General features: G+C 40.2%; 1 protein-coding gene across 1 annotated transcript in view; it reads left to right on the top strand.

The window, feature by feature from the left end:
- The window catches only part of LOC134338322 (triadin-like), a 426,556-nt gene that overhangs the window by 156,537 nt on the left and 253,771 nt on the right, over positions 1-16,248 (top strand). Inside the window, exons 10-13 of the mRNA XM_063034074.1 lie at positions 2,027-2,059; positions 4,962-5,006; positions 5,200-5,217; positions 10,050-10,094. Of these exons, the coding sequence (XP_062890144.1) occupies positions 2,027-2,059; positions 4,962-5,006; positions 5,200-5,217; positions 10,050-10,094 (141 nt within the window). The remainder of the gene's footprint in view (positions 1-2,026; positions 2,060-4,961; positions 5,007-5,199; positions 5,218-10,049; positions 10,095-16,248) is intronic.

The following is a 16,248-nucleotide window of genomic DNA, read 5'->3' as shown; positions in this document are numbered from 1 at the left end:
AACAATGCTTCAATAAGTTCTGCATTGAGATTGATGGCAGTCTAATGGCAACATCAGGTATTTCATTAGAAATTTGCTAAAGGCCTCATGTGATGGCAATATGAAAGCTTTGCAGATTCTAATGTGCAATAAATCTATTGTGCAGAAGCCTGTTTCTTTATCTAAGGCATGCACTTCAAGCATTTCTTTAACTTCATAATGTTAACCTAATTATTCCCAATAGGAATTCTGCATAATTATCTGTGCAATATTTTAATGGCAATGCCATGTGGAGGATACTCTCGCCGAGATAAAAAATATAACGTTATGCTAATTAACAGATCATTAGAGAGGATGCAAATATTTTCATAAGTTTAGAACTAAGAACTTCTTAAATTTACCTTTAGTTAATTAACAACATACTGTATATTTCAAGCTGAAGGATGAAATGATAACATCATCTTGGCATTTGCATCATGTTTTGTTGTTGCTTATAGTAAGGATGCTTGTCCTGAAGCTTCTAGAATATTCTTGTCATTGGAACTATGCTAATACCACACTTGCGGTGCAGAATCCAATCATAATTGCGTTACAAATAGCAAAGACAATGACCTCAATTGATGATGTGGACTGGTAGCAAATGGAAAAGCTATTATATTTGACAAATTCTTACAAAAGCTTTGGCAGCTTGTTGCCAAAAAGTATATTTAAGAGGAAAAAATAGTTGATTATTAAAGTGCTGGGAAGTATGGAGAGGAGATAAATTTGCTCTAACATCAGCAAGTTAGATAGCAGGATGGGCTGGTGTAATGGTGGCACAGGATAGAGAGGGACATGCAGAGAGAGGGAGAGAATGTAAAACAGCTGACAGTTCAACAGCAGTGAGGCGGGAAAAGACACATGAGGTTTGAGCCTTACATCACTGTATGGCAGAGAAACAGGAAAGTGGTTGTTCAAGTACAGGCAGGCTTCAGAACCAGCCCGTACATTCAATGAGTTTTGTCAAACATTCACAGCTTATACAGCAAGTAGCAATTTGCTTTCATAGCTAACAAAACTTATCAGGCCCAAGACAGTGTTAAGAATACACAGGCACTGACAGGTTCATTGAAATAAAGTAATTTTACTCCCAGATATTGGCCTCAACCATAGTATGCATGCTTCACAAAAAGGTGAGGACACCCTGTGTGTAATGCAGGTGTGGAAGGTGGAAATGTGCAGCTCTTCGAATGACTGAGTAGTTACAAGTTTCCCACAATCAGAAAATGGGGAAAATTTTCAGTGATCTAAAATAGTTCAAAATAGTCTGCTGCAAAGCTGGTATAATGTCTAGAGTGGATTAAATGATCACAATATGAGACATTCCTGAAAACAGCAAAGAGTATGTGAAGTTATATCTGTTTCTGAGGGAGGTGCGAAACTAAGTATTGTGAAGTACAACACAGCAACAGTGAGGCAGGTTCTCCAGTACAGAAAGTCAAGGTAAGGTGAGAAATATGCATACAAGTGAGAGTTCCTGAAAGTACTATGCGTGCAATTGTTCTCGCGCTGTAATAAATTGTGCACCCTTCTCCAGTTCATATTATTAGAGCATGCCAGAATTCCCAGTCTATTTTGACAGTCCAGCTACAAATTATTTGCAATGATTTTATATTAATTAATACTTGTTCATAAAAAATTTACTGCCTTCTACTGTTTTCATTGGCACAATAATATTGACCCTCTTCTTCAGCTGAAAGTGCTGACTCGTACTGTGATAAGGTTTAAGTTAATTTTAGTTGGTGCACTGAAAAGAAATCATTTCCCAATAGCAATTCATATATCAGGCTCCAAAAGTTATCAGAGAGAAGATAAGTTTTCTGTTCCAGGATCCGTTTGAATGATTTTCTTTTGGCATTCCTCGCTTCATTTATTAATGGCCGCTGTAAGATTAGCTTACATTGTTAAATGGCACTGAATTGCTTTGCATATAACAATGGGTCTTAAAATTGAATGCTGCTTAAATTTTAACACATTTATGATTCTGTATTTTTGTTGCAATCCTCAGTTAAACAGAAGGATGCTGATCAAGGGATCAAAAGTAAGTGGTACACATTTATATTTTCAACTAGCATCATGTAAGGCTGTTTCACACTTTCTCACTTCCTGCTGGTTGATTGAAATGACTTCAATGTGTAACAGATACATGACACAGAGAAGTCGCATGGACTTTATCATCAAACACTCCGTCATTCTATTCTAAAACCCAATGGAGCCAGTGTCCAAAAATTAGACTTGTTTGCATTTGTTTCTAGTATAAATTGTTTATGAAAAGCATTTTGTGTTTGTGTTGCAATACCTGTTTCTTATTGAAGTACTGCCCATCAACAAATTGGACAGGGGACATTCTGAGGTAGTTTGCTTATTTCTCTGTGGAAATTTGCATATTCGTTGTTGTCTTTGACAAACAAGACTCATTACTTAATAAACTCACAATATAATGAGGATTACTTTATATTGAGAGTAGATTACACGAGAATTGAAGTCTCCTCTATTCTTATACGTAAAGGAAGAGCATCTACAATAATATTTTCAGTATTGTAAATAGCTAGGGTGTCTAAGACTTTTTCCCAGAACTGCAGTAATTTTATGTATTGCATTGTAATGCTGCTGTAAAAATAATCAAATTTCACAATGTACGTGAGTGATGATAAACCTTGCCAACCCCCTTCCCTGGCACTCTTTCTCTGTCACCTGTCCCATACCCCTCCCGCGGCACTCCACCCTCACTACTTCCAACATCGTTTGCTCCCACCAGATTTACAAACTCACTCTCTGCTCTACGTTGACAAATACAATTCTGTGCAAATGTCTGTGCAAAAATTTTGCACAGTACTCTAGTAATTTTATGTATTGCACAGTATTGCTGCCGCAAAAAAAATCAAAATTCACGACATATCTGAGTGATGACAAATCTTATTCTGATAGGGGTCTCTGCTGTGAACTGAGAATCGGAAGGGAGCTGGAAGAGGGAAATCATGGTTGGGAAAAGGGGAAGGGAGAGGGGAGGGAGCGGGAAGCACCAGAGAGACTTTCTGTAATGATCATTAAACCCGTTGTTTGGAATCAAATGACCTTGCCTGGTGAGTGTGGAAGGAGGGTCAAAACGAAGAGAAAAAGCTTCGTTTTCGAAATTATCTGGCGTAGTGTGGACGTAGCCTCAGGGTTGGGTGTGTTTGCACCTGTGCCATCACCTGCACACAGCACTCTTTCTCTGTCACCTGTCCCACAACCTTTTCATGGCATTCCACACTGGCCATTCCCAACATGCTTTGCTCCCACCAGACTTACAAACTCTCTCTCTGCTCCACATTAATAAATACCATATTGTGCACAATTCTTAGGCTATATTTGTGTGCCCAAGACTTTTGCACAATAATATATTACAAGAAAAGTTGGCTTCAGTGGTTCTGTGTAAAGATTAATTTACATGTGAATTGTTAGCTGTAGCTCTCTGGATCACTTGTATCATGGGGTTTGAGTATGCTCATAGAATATGAAGTCTTAAAAAGTACATGAAGATATCAATTCCTAAAGTAAGGACCTCTTTACTGTGCTGCTTTTAATGGCTTTTGATTTGATGGAAGTGGAGCAAAACTTCTAACATCCAACTTCTGTGCAATAATGTCATGAGATCTGGTGGGCAACTTGGACGATGAGAGGTAACAGCTGCTGGAATGGAACAATTACTTTTCGAACAATTTGTCAGTGCTCTGTGAAAGAAATAAGGTCTTCCATCACTTGGCTTTATAGGTCCTGGTTTTATAGTACATAATGTTCACTTGACTAAAAAAAGAACACAGCATTAATAATTAGAAAGTATATTTGACAAAGATTCAAAAATTCTGATATTCAAAGTGTAACGTTCACTTATATTGGCTCGTGTATGTCTGGGGGAAATCCAGCCCAGCACTCGCCTCAACACTCCCCACAGGGTCGGTCGCCACCCGAATCAATCACAAACATCAATCATCAGCCAGCACACCCAGTAAATTTTAACAAATACACTTTATAGATATTACTAATTCTATGACATTAATATACATTTGATACAGAGAGGAAAGTAATGGAAAAAAAGGCGCCAACACTTATCAAAGACCAAATTCTTCGTGCGCTATGTTGGAGCTCAATTCGACTTCAGACGACCACTCGAATTCCGTCGACTCACGGCTCGGGACCACCCTGAGTGATCGACCGGAGCCTCTCCACACGTCCGCGGTCCTCCTCATCTCTCCTCCAACTCCCCGCCAAAACTCAGTCCACAGTCATATTATACAGCATGGTATCCGAAAACAAAACGATACATAACCACCCATTGGCTAATAGAACCCTGTTATCTCATTTTAAAGTAAACAAACTGCTAGTGCAAACTCTCTTCAGCGTTAAAGCACAACAAAGCCGCATTCCCCAGATTAACATAACAAAGTCGCCATTTTAAATGTAACAAAAGAAAGACCCCATACAAAAGATTCAAAGTACATTTAGTATGGAAGTATGTATACAGAATGTAGTTCTAGATTTGTCCTCCGGCAGGCAACCAAGGGACAAACATCATGGAACCCATTCAAGAAAACATCAAACAGCCAATGTGCGAAAAAAGAACAAATTGCACGAATGGCAGAAAACGAATGAAAAACACAGAGAATATCAAACATCAAACCAGAAGGCAGGGTATCAGGAGGGTATGGGGAGGGAAAGGAGAAAGAAGGATATTGACTCAACTCTGGTGTCATTCAAAACCTCCCGTTCCCCCTCACTGAATACAAACAATAGTTAAAAAAACATATTTCAGAAGTGGTTTAACGTTAATGCATGGTGAAAGGGCTAACAGAAAAATCCATTCTGCGATATAGATTGCATTGAAGGTGTGTAGAATAAGGTTAGTTCAACATACAGTATTTTACTTTCTTTGAACCTATTTGATCTTTCTTTTATGGAACCAGAGGAAGACACTACGAAGAAACACAAAATTTCTGCTGTTGTATCAGGTAAATATTGAACGATACTGGGAATTAAAATACAATTATGCCATCTACTGGTTGCAGTAATTTGGAACCATCATTTATTCTAAATCTATTTATTGAATGAGATTATTTAATATGCAAAAATAGTAAATAAACAAGGCTTATTGATAAACTCTAAAGATATATAAATCTGTATTTTATATTTTTTTCATAACAGTGAAAGAAAAGAAAGAGAGTAAGTAATGTTTTCCTGTTTTTAAAGCAGATTATGACACTTAAAAGCAACAGTTTTGTTCTTCTTGACACCTTTGCAATTGGTCCCATTTCTCAATGTGCTGCCTAACTACAATGCACACTGTCTGAAACACGTGCCAAGGCTAAAGCTTATTTGAATCAATCAAAAGAATTTGCTGTTAAATAGAATCTATAGATCTCTTAATACAAACGTATTAAACTGTAAATTGTTGCTTCATTACGAACAATGTCTTGTCATAATACCATTTACATAGTGGTTTCTGATTTTATAATATAAAATTTACAAGTAAAAATGATTAGAAAAGATATCAGATAGTCTTTAAACACCAAATTAGATTAGATTAGATTATGAGGACACTCAATCCTCGTTTATTGTCATTTAGAAATGCATGCATTAAGCAAGGATACAATGTTCCTCCAGAGTGATATCACAAAAAAAAAGGACAAACCAAAGACTAACACTGACAAGACCACATAATTATAACATATAGTTACAGCAGTGCAAGGCAATACCATAATTTGATAAAGAGCAGACCATGGGAACGGTAAAAAAAGTCTCAAAGTTCCGGTCGACTCCTGATAGTCCCCGATAGCAGGTGGCAGAAGGGAGCGACTCTCTCTGCCATAAACCTCCAGGCGCCGACAACTGTTGATGCATTGAAAGCATCCGACCACAGCCGATTCTGAGTCCGTCCGAAAACTTCGAGCCTCCGACCAGCCCTTTGACACCAAGCACCGAGCATCATCTCTGCCGAGCGCTTCGACCCCGTCCCAGCCACCGAGCAACAAACAAAGTCGAGGATTCGGGGCCTTCCCCTCCGAAGATCCTGGATCACACAGTAACAGCTGCAGCGAAAAAGGCATTTCAGAAGTTTCTCCAGATGTTCCTCCATTCTCTCACGTCTGTCTCCATCAAATCAGGATTGTGCACGGCACCCTACTTGACAGATTACAGATATCATTCACCGGAGTGGCCGCGCAAGCTGTGTCACGCCGCCATCTTCTCCTCCTCCATCTCCAAATAATTCACCACTTGTAAAAGCAAAATTGTACAAATGCTGGCAATCTGAAACAAAACATGAAAATGGTGGAAATGCTCAGCATCTGTAAAGATTAAAAGGTGTGAGGTCAGGATTCTGATGAAAGGCCACTGAGCTGAAAGATAGACTATGTTTTTCTCCAGAGCTGCTGCCTGAAAGGGTTATTTCTTTTGGATGTAGGCAAATTATTGTTAGCCAGTTTGGCCTGACCAGCAGTTCAGTCCAAATCCAAAATAATTAGCATGGTTTTGAATTGGCCTCATAAATTATTACATTACATTGATAACAGAATTCAGCAGTTCAGAACAGGATCATTCAGTTTCACAAGTATCTATGGTGACACATATTTATATCTAAAGAAATCTGAGGTATCCTCCTCATAAATTCTCTAATATCATTGGGACTGCCAAATACCTATGCTCTCCTTCATAAAGATTGATTTAACTTGAAATAGTAGAAAGTAATAAGAGTGAAAAAACGTAAGGCACAGGAACAGAATTAGGCCATTCAGGCCATCAAGACTGCTCTGCCATTCCATCAAATCCCACTCAAACCCATTCTTTGATTCCTGACTAAACAAGTGTCTATCCACCTCCACTTTAAATATACCCAATGACTTGGCCTCCGCAGCTGTCTGAGGCAATGAATTCCACAGATTCAGTACCCTATGGCTAAAGAATTTCCTCCTCAGGTCTGTTCTAAATGGATGTCCCTCTATTCTGAGATTTTTCCCTTTCGTCCTAGATTCCCCCCCCCCCATAGGAAACATCCTCTCCATATTCACGCTATCTAGGTCTTTCAATATTCAATAGGTTTCAATGTGATCCCTCCTCACTCTTCTAAACTCCAGCAAGTACAGGCCCACAGCCATCAAACACTACTCATATGCTAAACCTTTCGTTCCCAGAATGCCAATCTTCTATCCAGGCTACTATCTTTCCTCTAATAATATATACTCTTATCTTGTTAAGCACTCACGTGTGACATCTTGTCAAAGGCTTTTTGAAAATGCAAATAAACAACATCTACTGACACTCCTTTGTCTATGCAGCTTGTTATTTCCTCAAAGAATTCCAACAGATTTATCAAACATGAATTTTCCCTTAAGGAAACCATGCTGTCTTTGGCCTATTTTATCAAGTGCTTTCAAGTACCCTGAAACATCATCCTTAATAATAGACTCCAACATCTGAAGACAGGCTAAGTGGCCTATAATTTCCTTTCTTCTGCCTCCCTTCCTTCTTGTGTCATTTGCAATTTTCCAGTCCTCAGGAACCATTCCAGAATCTCGTGATTTTTGAAAGATCATTGCTGATGCATCCACAATCTCTTCATCCACTTCTTTCAGAACCCTGGGATGTACACCATCTGGTCCAGCTGACTTATCTACCTTCTGATCTTTCAGCTTCCCAAGCACTTTCTTCCAGAAGAAGATGGCGCCACCAAAAGAGACACCCTCCAGATTTTCCATGAAGCTGCTTGTTTTCACTTCTTTTAAATCTTCTTTTTCATTCAAATGTGTTTCTGATACTGTTGGAGCATATGATCTACACTTCCATGGTATGTTTTCAGGCAGATTGAGTCATCTGGCTCTTTGCTGTCTCTGAGGGTGTTCACTGAGGAAGGTGTGGCCTCAGGGCCTAGAAGCTTGAAAGACTCCATCTTTCACCAATCTTGCCAATTAGAGCATTGAAGAAGATTGAAAGCATCGAGGCAAGTGTGGAAGGTGTGGAAGTTGTGCAAGTGTTCGGCGCCGACTGCCGGCCTCATGCTGACTGCTGCTGGGGGAAGGTGTTTGTGTTAATGGTCTCTCTCTCTCTCTCTCTCCCTCTCACTCACTGCTCCCAAAGGAAAGTCCCTGAGTTTGAATGGTCTCCCTCTCCCTCTCACTCACTGCTCCCAAAGGAAAGTCCCTGAGTTTGAATGGTCTCTCTCTCCCTCTCACTCACTGCTCCCAAGGGGAAAGTCCCTGAGTTTGAATGGTCTCTCTCTCCCTCTCACTCACTGCTCCCAAGGGAAAGTCCCTGAGTTTGAATGGTCTCTCTCTCCCTCGATGCTGTCCGAGGATGGTGCCAAAGTTCAGGATCTGCGGTTTGCGGATTGGACCGTAGTTCATCTTCAACAGTTCAATAGTTCTATCAGAGAATGTATACAATATATAGTACAACCTGAAATTCTTGCTCTTCTCAGACATCTATGAAAACAGAAGAGTACCCCAAAGAATGAATGACAGTAAAAACATTAGCACCCCAAAACCCCTTCTCCCCCTTCCGACACACAAGCAGCAGTAAAGTATCAACCTTCCCCCTCCCTGTTCCCTACTTATTTCAGCAAAAAAGCTTTGGCAGCCACCACCCACCAAGCAAGCAATAGCAAAGCCCCCCAGGGAGACCATGATCTACAGTACAACAACAAAAAAATCGATCACCCAACCAATTTGACATAATTCAGCTCTTGCTCTCCTTAATAAAGGGGCAGAGAGGTGTTATACAGTGTGAGGGAGACCAGCTGAAAGAAAACAGCTTGCTGTTACAGTGTTAGAGTCTTTTTCTGAGTTCTTCAACTTGAGAATTGGCAGCAAACTCTCTCCCAGCAATGAGAGAGAGAGAGAGAGCAGTTCACCAAGTACAGAGACCTCCGACAGCTGATCCACTGTCCGCAATATTCTATTTTCTCACCCCACGCTTCAGTTGGTGGTATTGACATAGAATTAGCTCGTCCACAGGGCTGCAAAGCCTTGAAACCCCAAAGGCGTGCTTGTCTTCTAGGCAGCACCCTTGTGCTATCAAAAAGTGGTGGGTCAGTGAGCCCTGGGACCCATCACCATAAAGAACCACAGCATGAGTGCAGCTGCAGGTCAAGGACACGGACAGAACCCATCCACCTTGAAAAGGGGGAAAAGAAAGAGACATTAAAGGTAGAAGTTAAGCTGCTTCTGCAGATGAGCTTGAAGAATCTGCTCTCTGATGTCATTGTAGTTCTTTTGTGATTGTGTTTCTGGTTTCTGGCCACTCCTTCCTCTGTTGCCATTTTGTGGTGGCCTGCAATTAATGAAAAATTAGCTGAACTAAATTATGCCTGGACTCCTTTGATTTTATGTTTTATAGCCTGTATTTTTCACTCTTGTTTTTGTTACCATTTGCGTGTTTTTTTTTGTGCATGGGACAGGTTGATGTTTGTCTTTGAAAGGTTTCCATGGTTTTCTTTGTTTTGTGGCTGTCTGCGGGTAAGATGAATCTCAGGGTTGTATATTACATACATATTTTGATAATAAATATACTTTGTACTTTGAACTTTCTCCTTAGTAATAGCAGACATACTCATTTCTATCAGCTGACACTTAAATTTCAGGCATACTGCTAATGTTTTATATTATTGACCAGTTTACCTTCATACTTAATCTTTTCTCTCCTTGTGGCTTCATTGTCTTCTTTTGTTTTTTAAAAGCTTCACAATCTTCTGTCTTGCCACTATTTTTTGTTATATTATATGCCCTCTCTTTTGCTTTTATGCTGTCTTTGACTTACCTTGTCAGCCACGGTTGAGTAATCCTCCCTTTAGAATACTTCTTCATCTCTGGGATGTATTTGTCCTGCACCTTCCCAATTGCTCCCAGAAACTGTATTTTATAAAGTAAATACTGAGATACTAGACTTGCAAGAATATTCTAAGGTTGATCCAGTGCATTGAAACTTCTCCTGTATTAAGTCAAATGAATACTGTGTTATTGCTTGTAAGTAATTGTAGTTGCTTTTTGTTTTTCTTTTCACAGTCAAAACTACAGCAGCAGTGAAAACAGCCAAAGATCTGGAAGAAGGTAATTGTGATTTAGTTGTCTTACAACATTCGGGTTATATCTTTGATCATGGAATGAAAATACTCTGAGAATCTGTAGGAGAGGAACTGTTTCATTAAACTGATGTTTACTGGTTTGACACACTTCATTTATTTTGAGCTTTAGACAAATTAAAAATGTTGTACACACAAATACAGGGAAATGCAGCCAAGGTAATGGAATCAATATATCTAACCCACAATGCACATTGTACTCCACGGTAATCTATGGCATTCTCCTTCACATGAAAATAAGTTAATCAAGATCATAAACATGAGACATCTCCTGATGGCTATAAAGTGTCATTACTTTCTTTGCAAATATAACACCTCTTGGCACTAGCATGGAAATAATTATGCTAAATTACGGTTGTGCACACTTCAGAAGGCTGTAATCATCTCTCTCATTTGAGAGGACAAGCTCATTTTATTATAGAGGAATGACTACAGAACATTAGTTAGGCATCATTTTCACATACTGCTTACATTTTTGGGAGCTTTATCATACAGATTTTATTGCCATAGAAACCATTGGTGGAAATACATTTTAGTTGTTTGTACAAGCCGTATAATGGAGTAGTAACTAATGACAATGAAACCAAGTTTCAGAATGCAACATTTAGCTTTGTAATAATCTTGTTCCTTTAATAAAAATCAAATAAAGACGCATTTTCTCTCCCATTCGGTCCAGGTTTACTTGAAACTTCCTTCATGTAGCAATCCCGCTTTCTCAACAAAGCTCACCCAGGTGTAATACCCAAACTGTCCTTGCAGAACATCCAGTAAATGGTCTTTCCTGCTCTCCGCATTCTATTGATAGTTATTGAATCTGTTCATATGTTGCATGTATTTAAGTTGATTATTGATGTTTGTGCTAACTGTTGATTGCTCATGGCTGTTTGCACTATTGCCTTGTAGATTGCCGGTTGGTATTGTGTTGTCTGTAATGGTATTGTCCTACGGTTTACACTTGGCACCGAACCACAATCAGTTCTGGCATGTTTCATATACTGGCAATAATGTAATTCAGATTCTGACATAAGAAATAATTGTGATGCATAGAGGCTTGAAATACCATTATATTGAGATATAACTATTAATAGTGTTAATTGGAACATGTTATTTCTTCTGATTATGTACGTGGTGGCAAGAGATTATCATTTTACTTTTACCATTACGAAGTGAAGGGAGAAATGGGGGCCAGTGTTGTAGTGTGGAGCAGAGGCTGCTTTGGCAGAGATTAGGATACTTGCAAATGAAAACTGGATACATACTTGAAGAGGTAGTACATCAGAGAATACAGGGAGCCAGGTTTAAATTGTTCCCAAAATAGCCAGTGTAGAACAAAAGGCTAAATGATTTTCATCTGAGTGATCAGCATCTATTATTCTACAGAATTCTCCAATGGAATATCATGAAGACTATTATTGCAGGAATTATGTGTTTTGCATTTGCTCTGGACAAGTTTGATGACATATTTTTCCATTAAGGAGAGCAAGGAGAAATCAATTGCAAAACCCAAACTCCGAATCCAGAGCTAACTCTAAATCCTTGTGCTAACTCTAGGGGAAACGAAGTGGGTGATCAACAGGGGAATCTAAGTCAGAGAAGCAGGCTGGATTTCAAATTCAGTAGTTCAAAGTCATTAAATTAGAATTTTTAGGAGATTCACTTTCTTTTGTCTTGAAGTAACAGTCTGGAATGAGCAAAAGGACAATGACATTGGATTTTGTGGGAACTTGGACAGAAAGATGAATTGCATTCAGAAGTAAGATCAGCTCTCTTTTACTTGGTTGATGAGCTCTGCTTACTTTGATAAAGTCAGTTTTGAAGGACACAATCTCAGAGTAAGAGTGAGATTATAAACACAAGCGATTCTGCAGATGCTGGAAATCCAAAGATTAAAGTACATTTAGCATCAAAGTATGTATGAGGAATATAACCCTTAGATTCTCCTTCCTGCAGATGGACACGAAACAAAGAAATATATTGGAACCCATTCAAAGGAAATCATCAAACCTCCAATGTGTGGAAAAAAAAGAGAATTATGCAAATGGCAAAAATGAGTGAAAAACCCTCAGTATATAAAACATAACCACAGCCCTGAAAACAGTCAAGGATGGTTCAGTTAGTTCAGTTCAGTTCAGTTTAGCACTGAGTCTAAGATCCAAGTCTCTTGTACCATTTCCCAGCAGCAGTGAGCTAGACGGAGAGAGAGACCAGTTGAATGCAAGGCCTTCCTCTGGCAGTAGCGAACAAGAGAGGGCGAGAGAGACCGGTCACATGCAGGTAGATGGTGCTGAACACCCGCTCACCTTCCACACGTCCTTGTTGATTTCAATCTTGCATGAAGCTTTAATTGGTGAGATTGGCAAGAAAAGGAGTCGATCATGGGCTTGCACCCCAACTCTAAATACCACACAGAAAATGCTAGAGGAACTCAGCAGGCTCCATGGATGCTCCCTGACCAGCTGAGTTTCTCCAGCATTTTGTAAGAGTGAGATTCGTGTCATAATGGAAATTCAGTCAGCGTGGGCTTAGCACTGTGTGCTGAGCATCTGTGCAACAGCACCTTTTAAATAGAAATGTGCAAAATTCACAACTAATTTTCTTGACTTCCATGTATTCATCAAAATAGAATTTTGATCAGCACTGATCAGGCTATTTTCTCCACGATGTGGTGCTGACCTTGATGCCAATTTGTACTAAAAGTGTATCATCCATAACCATCCATTCCCTTCATATTTGTGTGCCTGTCTCATTCGATCATTTGTTACATGCCATGTAGAATGACATGGGTGATCATGGTCTTTCCATGACCATGATTGTTCTTGGCACATTTCTCTACAGAAGTGTTTCCCATTGTTTCTTCTGGGCGGTGTCTTTACAAGATTGGTGACCCCAGCCATTATCAATACTCTTTCAGAGATTGTTTGCCTGGCATCAGTGTTTGCATAACCAGGACATGTAGTATGCACCAGCTGCTCATACAACCATCCACCATCTGCTCCTGTGGCTTCACGTGACCCTGATCAGGGAGCTAGGCAAGTGCTACACCTTACCCAAGGGTGGCCTGCAGACTAGTGGATGGAAGGAGCACCTTACATCTCCTTTGGTAGAGGCATATCTCCATCCTGCCACCCAAATGCATAGATAAAAGCAATGTGACATTAATCATTCCGATGTATTTTCCAGTCTTTAATACCTTAATAGAATAGATGTTTTGATCCAAGCTACTTATGAAGCCTAGATCTGTTTCTCCAGTATCAAACTAACCCAGATGTACTGTGGAGAGCATTCTAGCTAGCTGCATCACCGTCTGGTGTGGGTGGGGGAGGGCTACTGCACATGACTGAAGGAAGCTGCAGAGAGCTGTAAAATTATTCAGCTCCAACAAGAGCACTAGCCGGCATAGTATCCAAGATATCTTCAAGGAGTGGTGCTTCAAAAAGACAGGGAAAATCATTAAGGACCCTCATTACCTGGAACATGCCCTCTTCTCATTGCTACCATCAGGAAGGATGTATACAAGCCCAAAGCCACACACTCAGTGATCAAGGAACAGCTTCGTCCCCGCTGCCATCTGATTTCTGAATGAACATTGAACCCATAGAGGCTACCTCACTACTTTTTTATTTCTATTTTTCTGCACTACTTATTTAATGTAACTATTTATATTAATATTTATTTACTGTACTCCACAGTTTTTTTTCTTTTCTATTATTATGTATTGCATTGTACTGCTGCAGCAAAGGTAACAAATTTCACGAGCAACACTTTCAGTTCACTGGATGAACTCAGTGGGTTGGGCAGCATCAGTTTGAAACGATGAGTCGATGTTTCGGGCCGGAAAGTCTTTCAGACTTTCTGATCTCCGCCTCTCTCCGACAAGCATTCTTCAAATCCTTCCCCATCTTTCATTCTTCAGTCCTGACGAAGGGTTGCGGCCCGAAATGTCGACTCATCATTTCTAACTGATGCTGCCCGACCTGCTGAGTTCATCCAGCGTACTGAAAGTGTTGCTTTGGTCACAGCATCTGCAGATTATTTTGTGTTTATGATTCGTTACTCCGCTGCGAAGTCTCTTCGAGGTATGCCTACCCTGAAGAAGTTTAAATCCTCTCTTCGACAGGAGTTCAGTGAGACCCTCTCTCACTGCTCCCCCTCTGTGATCTCCGCCTCTCTCTGACAAGCATTCTTCAAATCCTTCCCCATCTTTCATTCTTCAGTCCTGACAAAGGGTTCCAGCCCGAAACGTCGACTCATCATTTCTAACTGATTCTGCCCGACCTGCTGAGTTCATTCAGTACTGAAAGTGTTGCTTTGATCACAGCATCTGCAGATTATTTTGCGTTAACAAATTTCACGACATATGCCGATAATATTAAACGTGATTCTGATGATATCAGCAGTGGTATCATATTTACAACCTATTTCTGGTGAGATTTTCAACCAATTTGCCCTGAACCAAAATTGGTGTCTTTATCTCACAAGAAAACAAAATCAGATGTGAATAGTGCTGGAGACTCAGAGTGAATATTATTTAAACACAAGACACCTCCTCGTACAGTCTGCCAAAACAACCTCAAGCAGACAGATCCAGGACGGTACATCATTCAATAGCTTAGCCAGGCTTCACTTGGAATTAAATGCCCAGAAATGCTGGAAGAAATCCTGCAAGAAAAAAGAAACAATAATTCAGATTGGTTTATTGCCATATACACCAGGGTGCAATGAAATTACTTGCTCACTTAAAACACAGAGAGTAAATATTATACATGGCAACAATAAATAAGATCGGCAGTGATCAGCACAAAACAAGAGAATGCTGCAAAGATTATCGTGCCTCTGAGGCACTGCGAATTGAAATGTTAAGGTGACAATAATGGAATTAATAATGAGGTAGTATTAAGGATCTGAAATGAGGCAGCACTACCAGGAAGGGGATGTGGAATCACAAACAAGAGAAAATCTGCAGATGCTGGAAATCTAAGCGACACACAGAAAATGCTGGAAGAACTCAGCAGGCCAGGTAGCATAGATGGAAAAGAGTATGATTAGGAAAAAGTCAGCATGGCTTTGTCAAAGGCAGGTTGTGACTTACAAACCTGATTGAATTTCTTGAGGACGTGACTAAACACATTGATGGAGGCAGCACAGTAGATGTAGTGTATAAGGATTTCAGCAAGGCAATTGATAAGTTACCCCATGCAAGGCTTATTGAGAAAGTAAGGAGGCATGGGATCCAAGGGGACATTGCTTTGTGGATCACAGAAGGTAAAGAGTGGTTGTAGACGGGTCATATTCTGCATGGAGGCCGGTGACCAGTGGTGTGCATCAGAGATCTGTCCTGGGACCCCTTCTCTTCGTGATTTTTATAAGTGTTCTGGATGAGGAAGTGGAGGGATGGGTTAATAAATTTGCTGATGACACAAATATTGGGATGTTGTGGATAGTGTGGAAGGCTGTCAGAGGTTACAGCAGGACATTGATAGGATGCAAAACTGGGCTGAGAAGTGGCAGATGGAGTTCAACCCAGATAAGTATGAGGTGGTTCATTTTGGTAGGTCAAATATGAAGGCAGAATATAGCATTAATGGTAAGACTCTTGGCAGTGTGAAGGATCAGATGGATCTTGGGGTCCAAGTCCATAGGACACTCAAAGCCGCTGTGCAGGTTGACTGAGGTTAAGAAGGCATATGGTGTATTGGCCTTCATCAATCATTGGATTGAGTTTAGAAGCCGAGAGGTAACGTTGCAGCTATATAGGACCCTGGTCAGACCCCATTTGGAGTACTGTGCTCAGTTCTGGTTGCCTCACTACAGGAAGGATGTGGAAACCATAGAAAGGGTGCAGAGGAGATTTACAAGGATGTTGCCTAGGTTGGGGAGCATGCCTTATGAGAATAGGTTGAGTGAACTCAGCCTTTTCTCCTTGGAGCAACGGAGGATGAGCGGTGACCTGATAAAGGTGTATAAGATGATGAGAGGCATTGATCATGTGGATAGTCAGAGGCTTTTTCCCAGAGCTGAAATAGCCAGCATGAGAGGGCACAGTTTTAAGGTGCTTGGAAGTAGGTACACAGGAGATGTCAGAGGTAAGTTTTTTTACGCAGAGAGTGGTGAGTGCGTGGAAT

The sequence above is a fragment of the Mobula hypostoma genome, chromosome 2 (genome assembly GCF_963921235.1).
Source record: "Mobula hypostoma chromosome 2, sMobHyp1.1, whole genome shotgun sequence".
Lineage (NCBI taxonomy): Eukaryota > Metazoa > Chordata > Chondrichthyes > Myliobatiformes > Myliobatidae > Mobula > Mobula hypostoma.
This window is presented reverse-complemented; position numbering and strand designations above follow the sequence as displayed.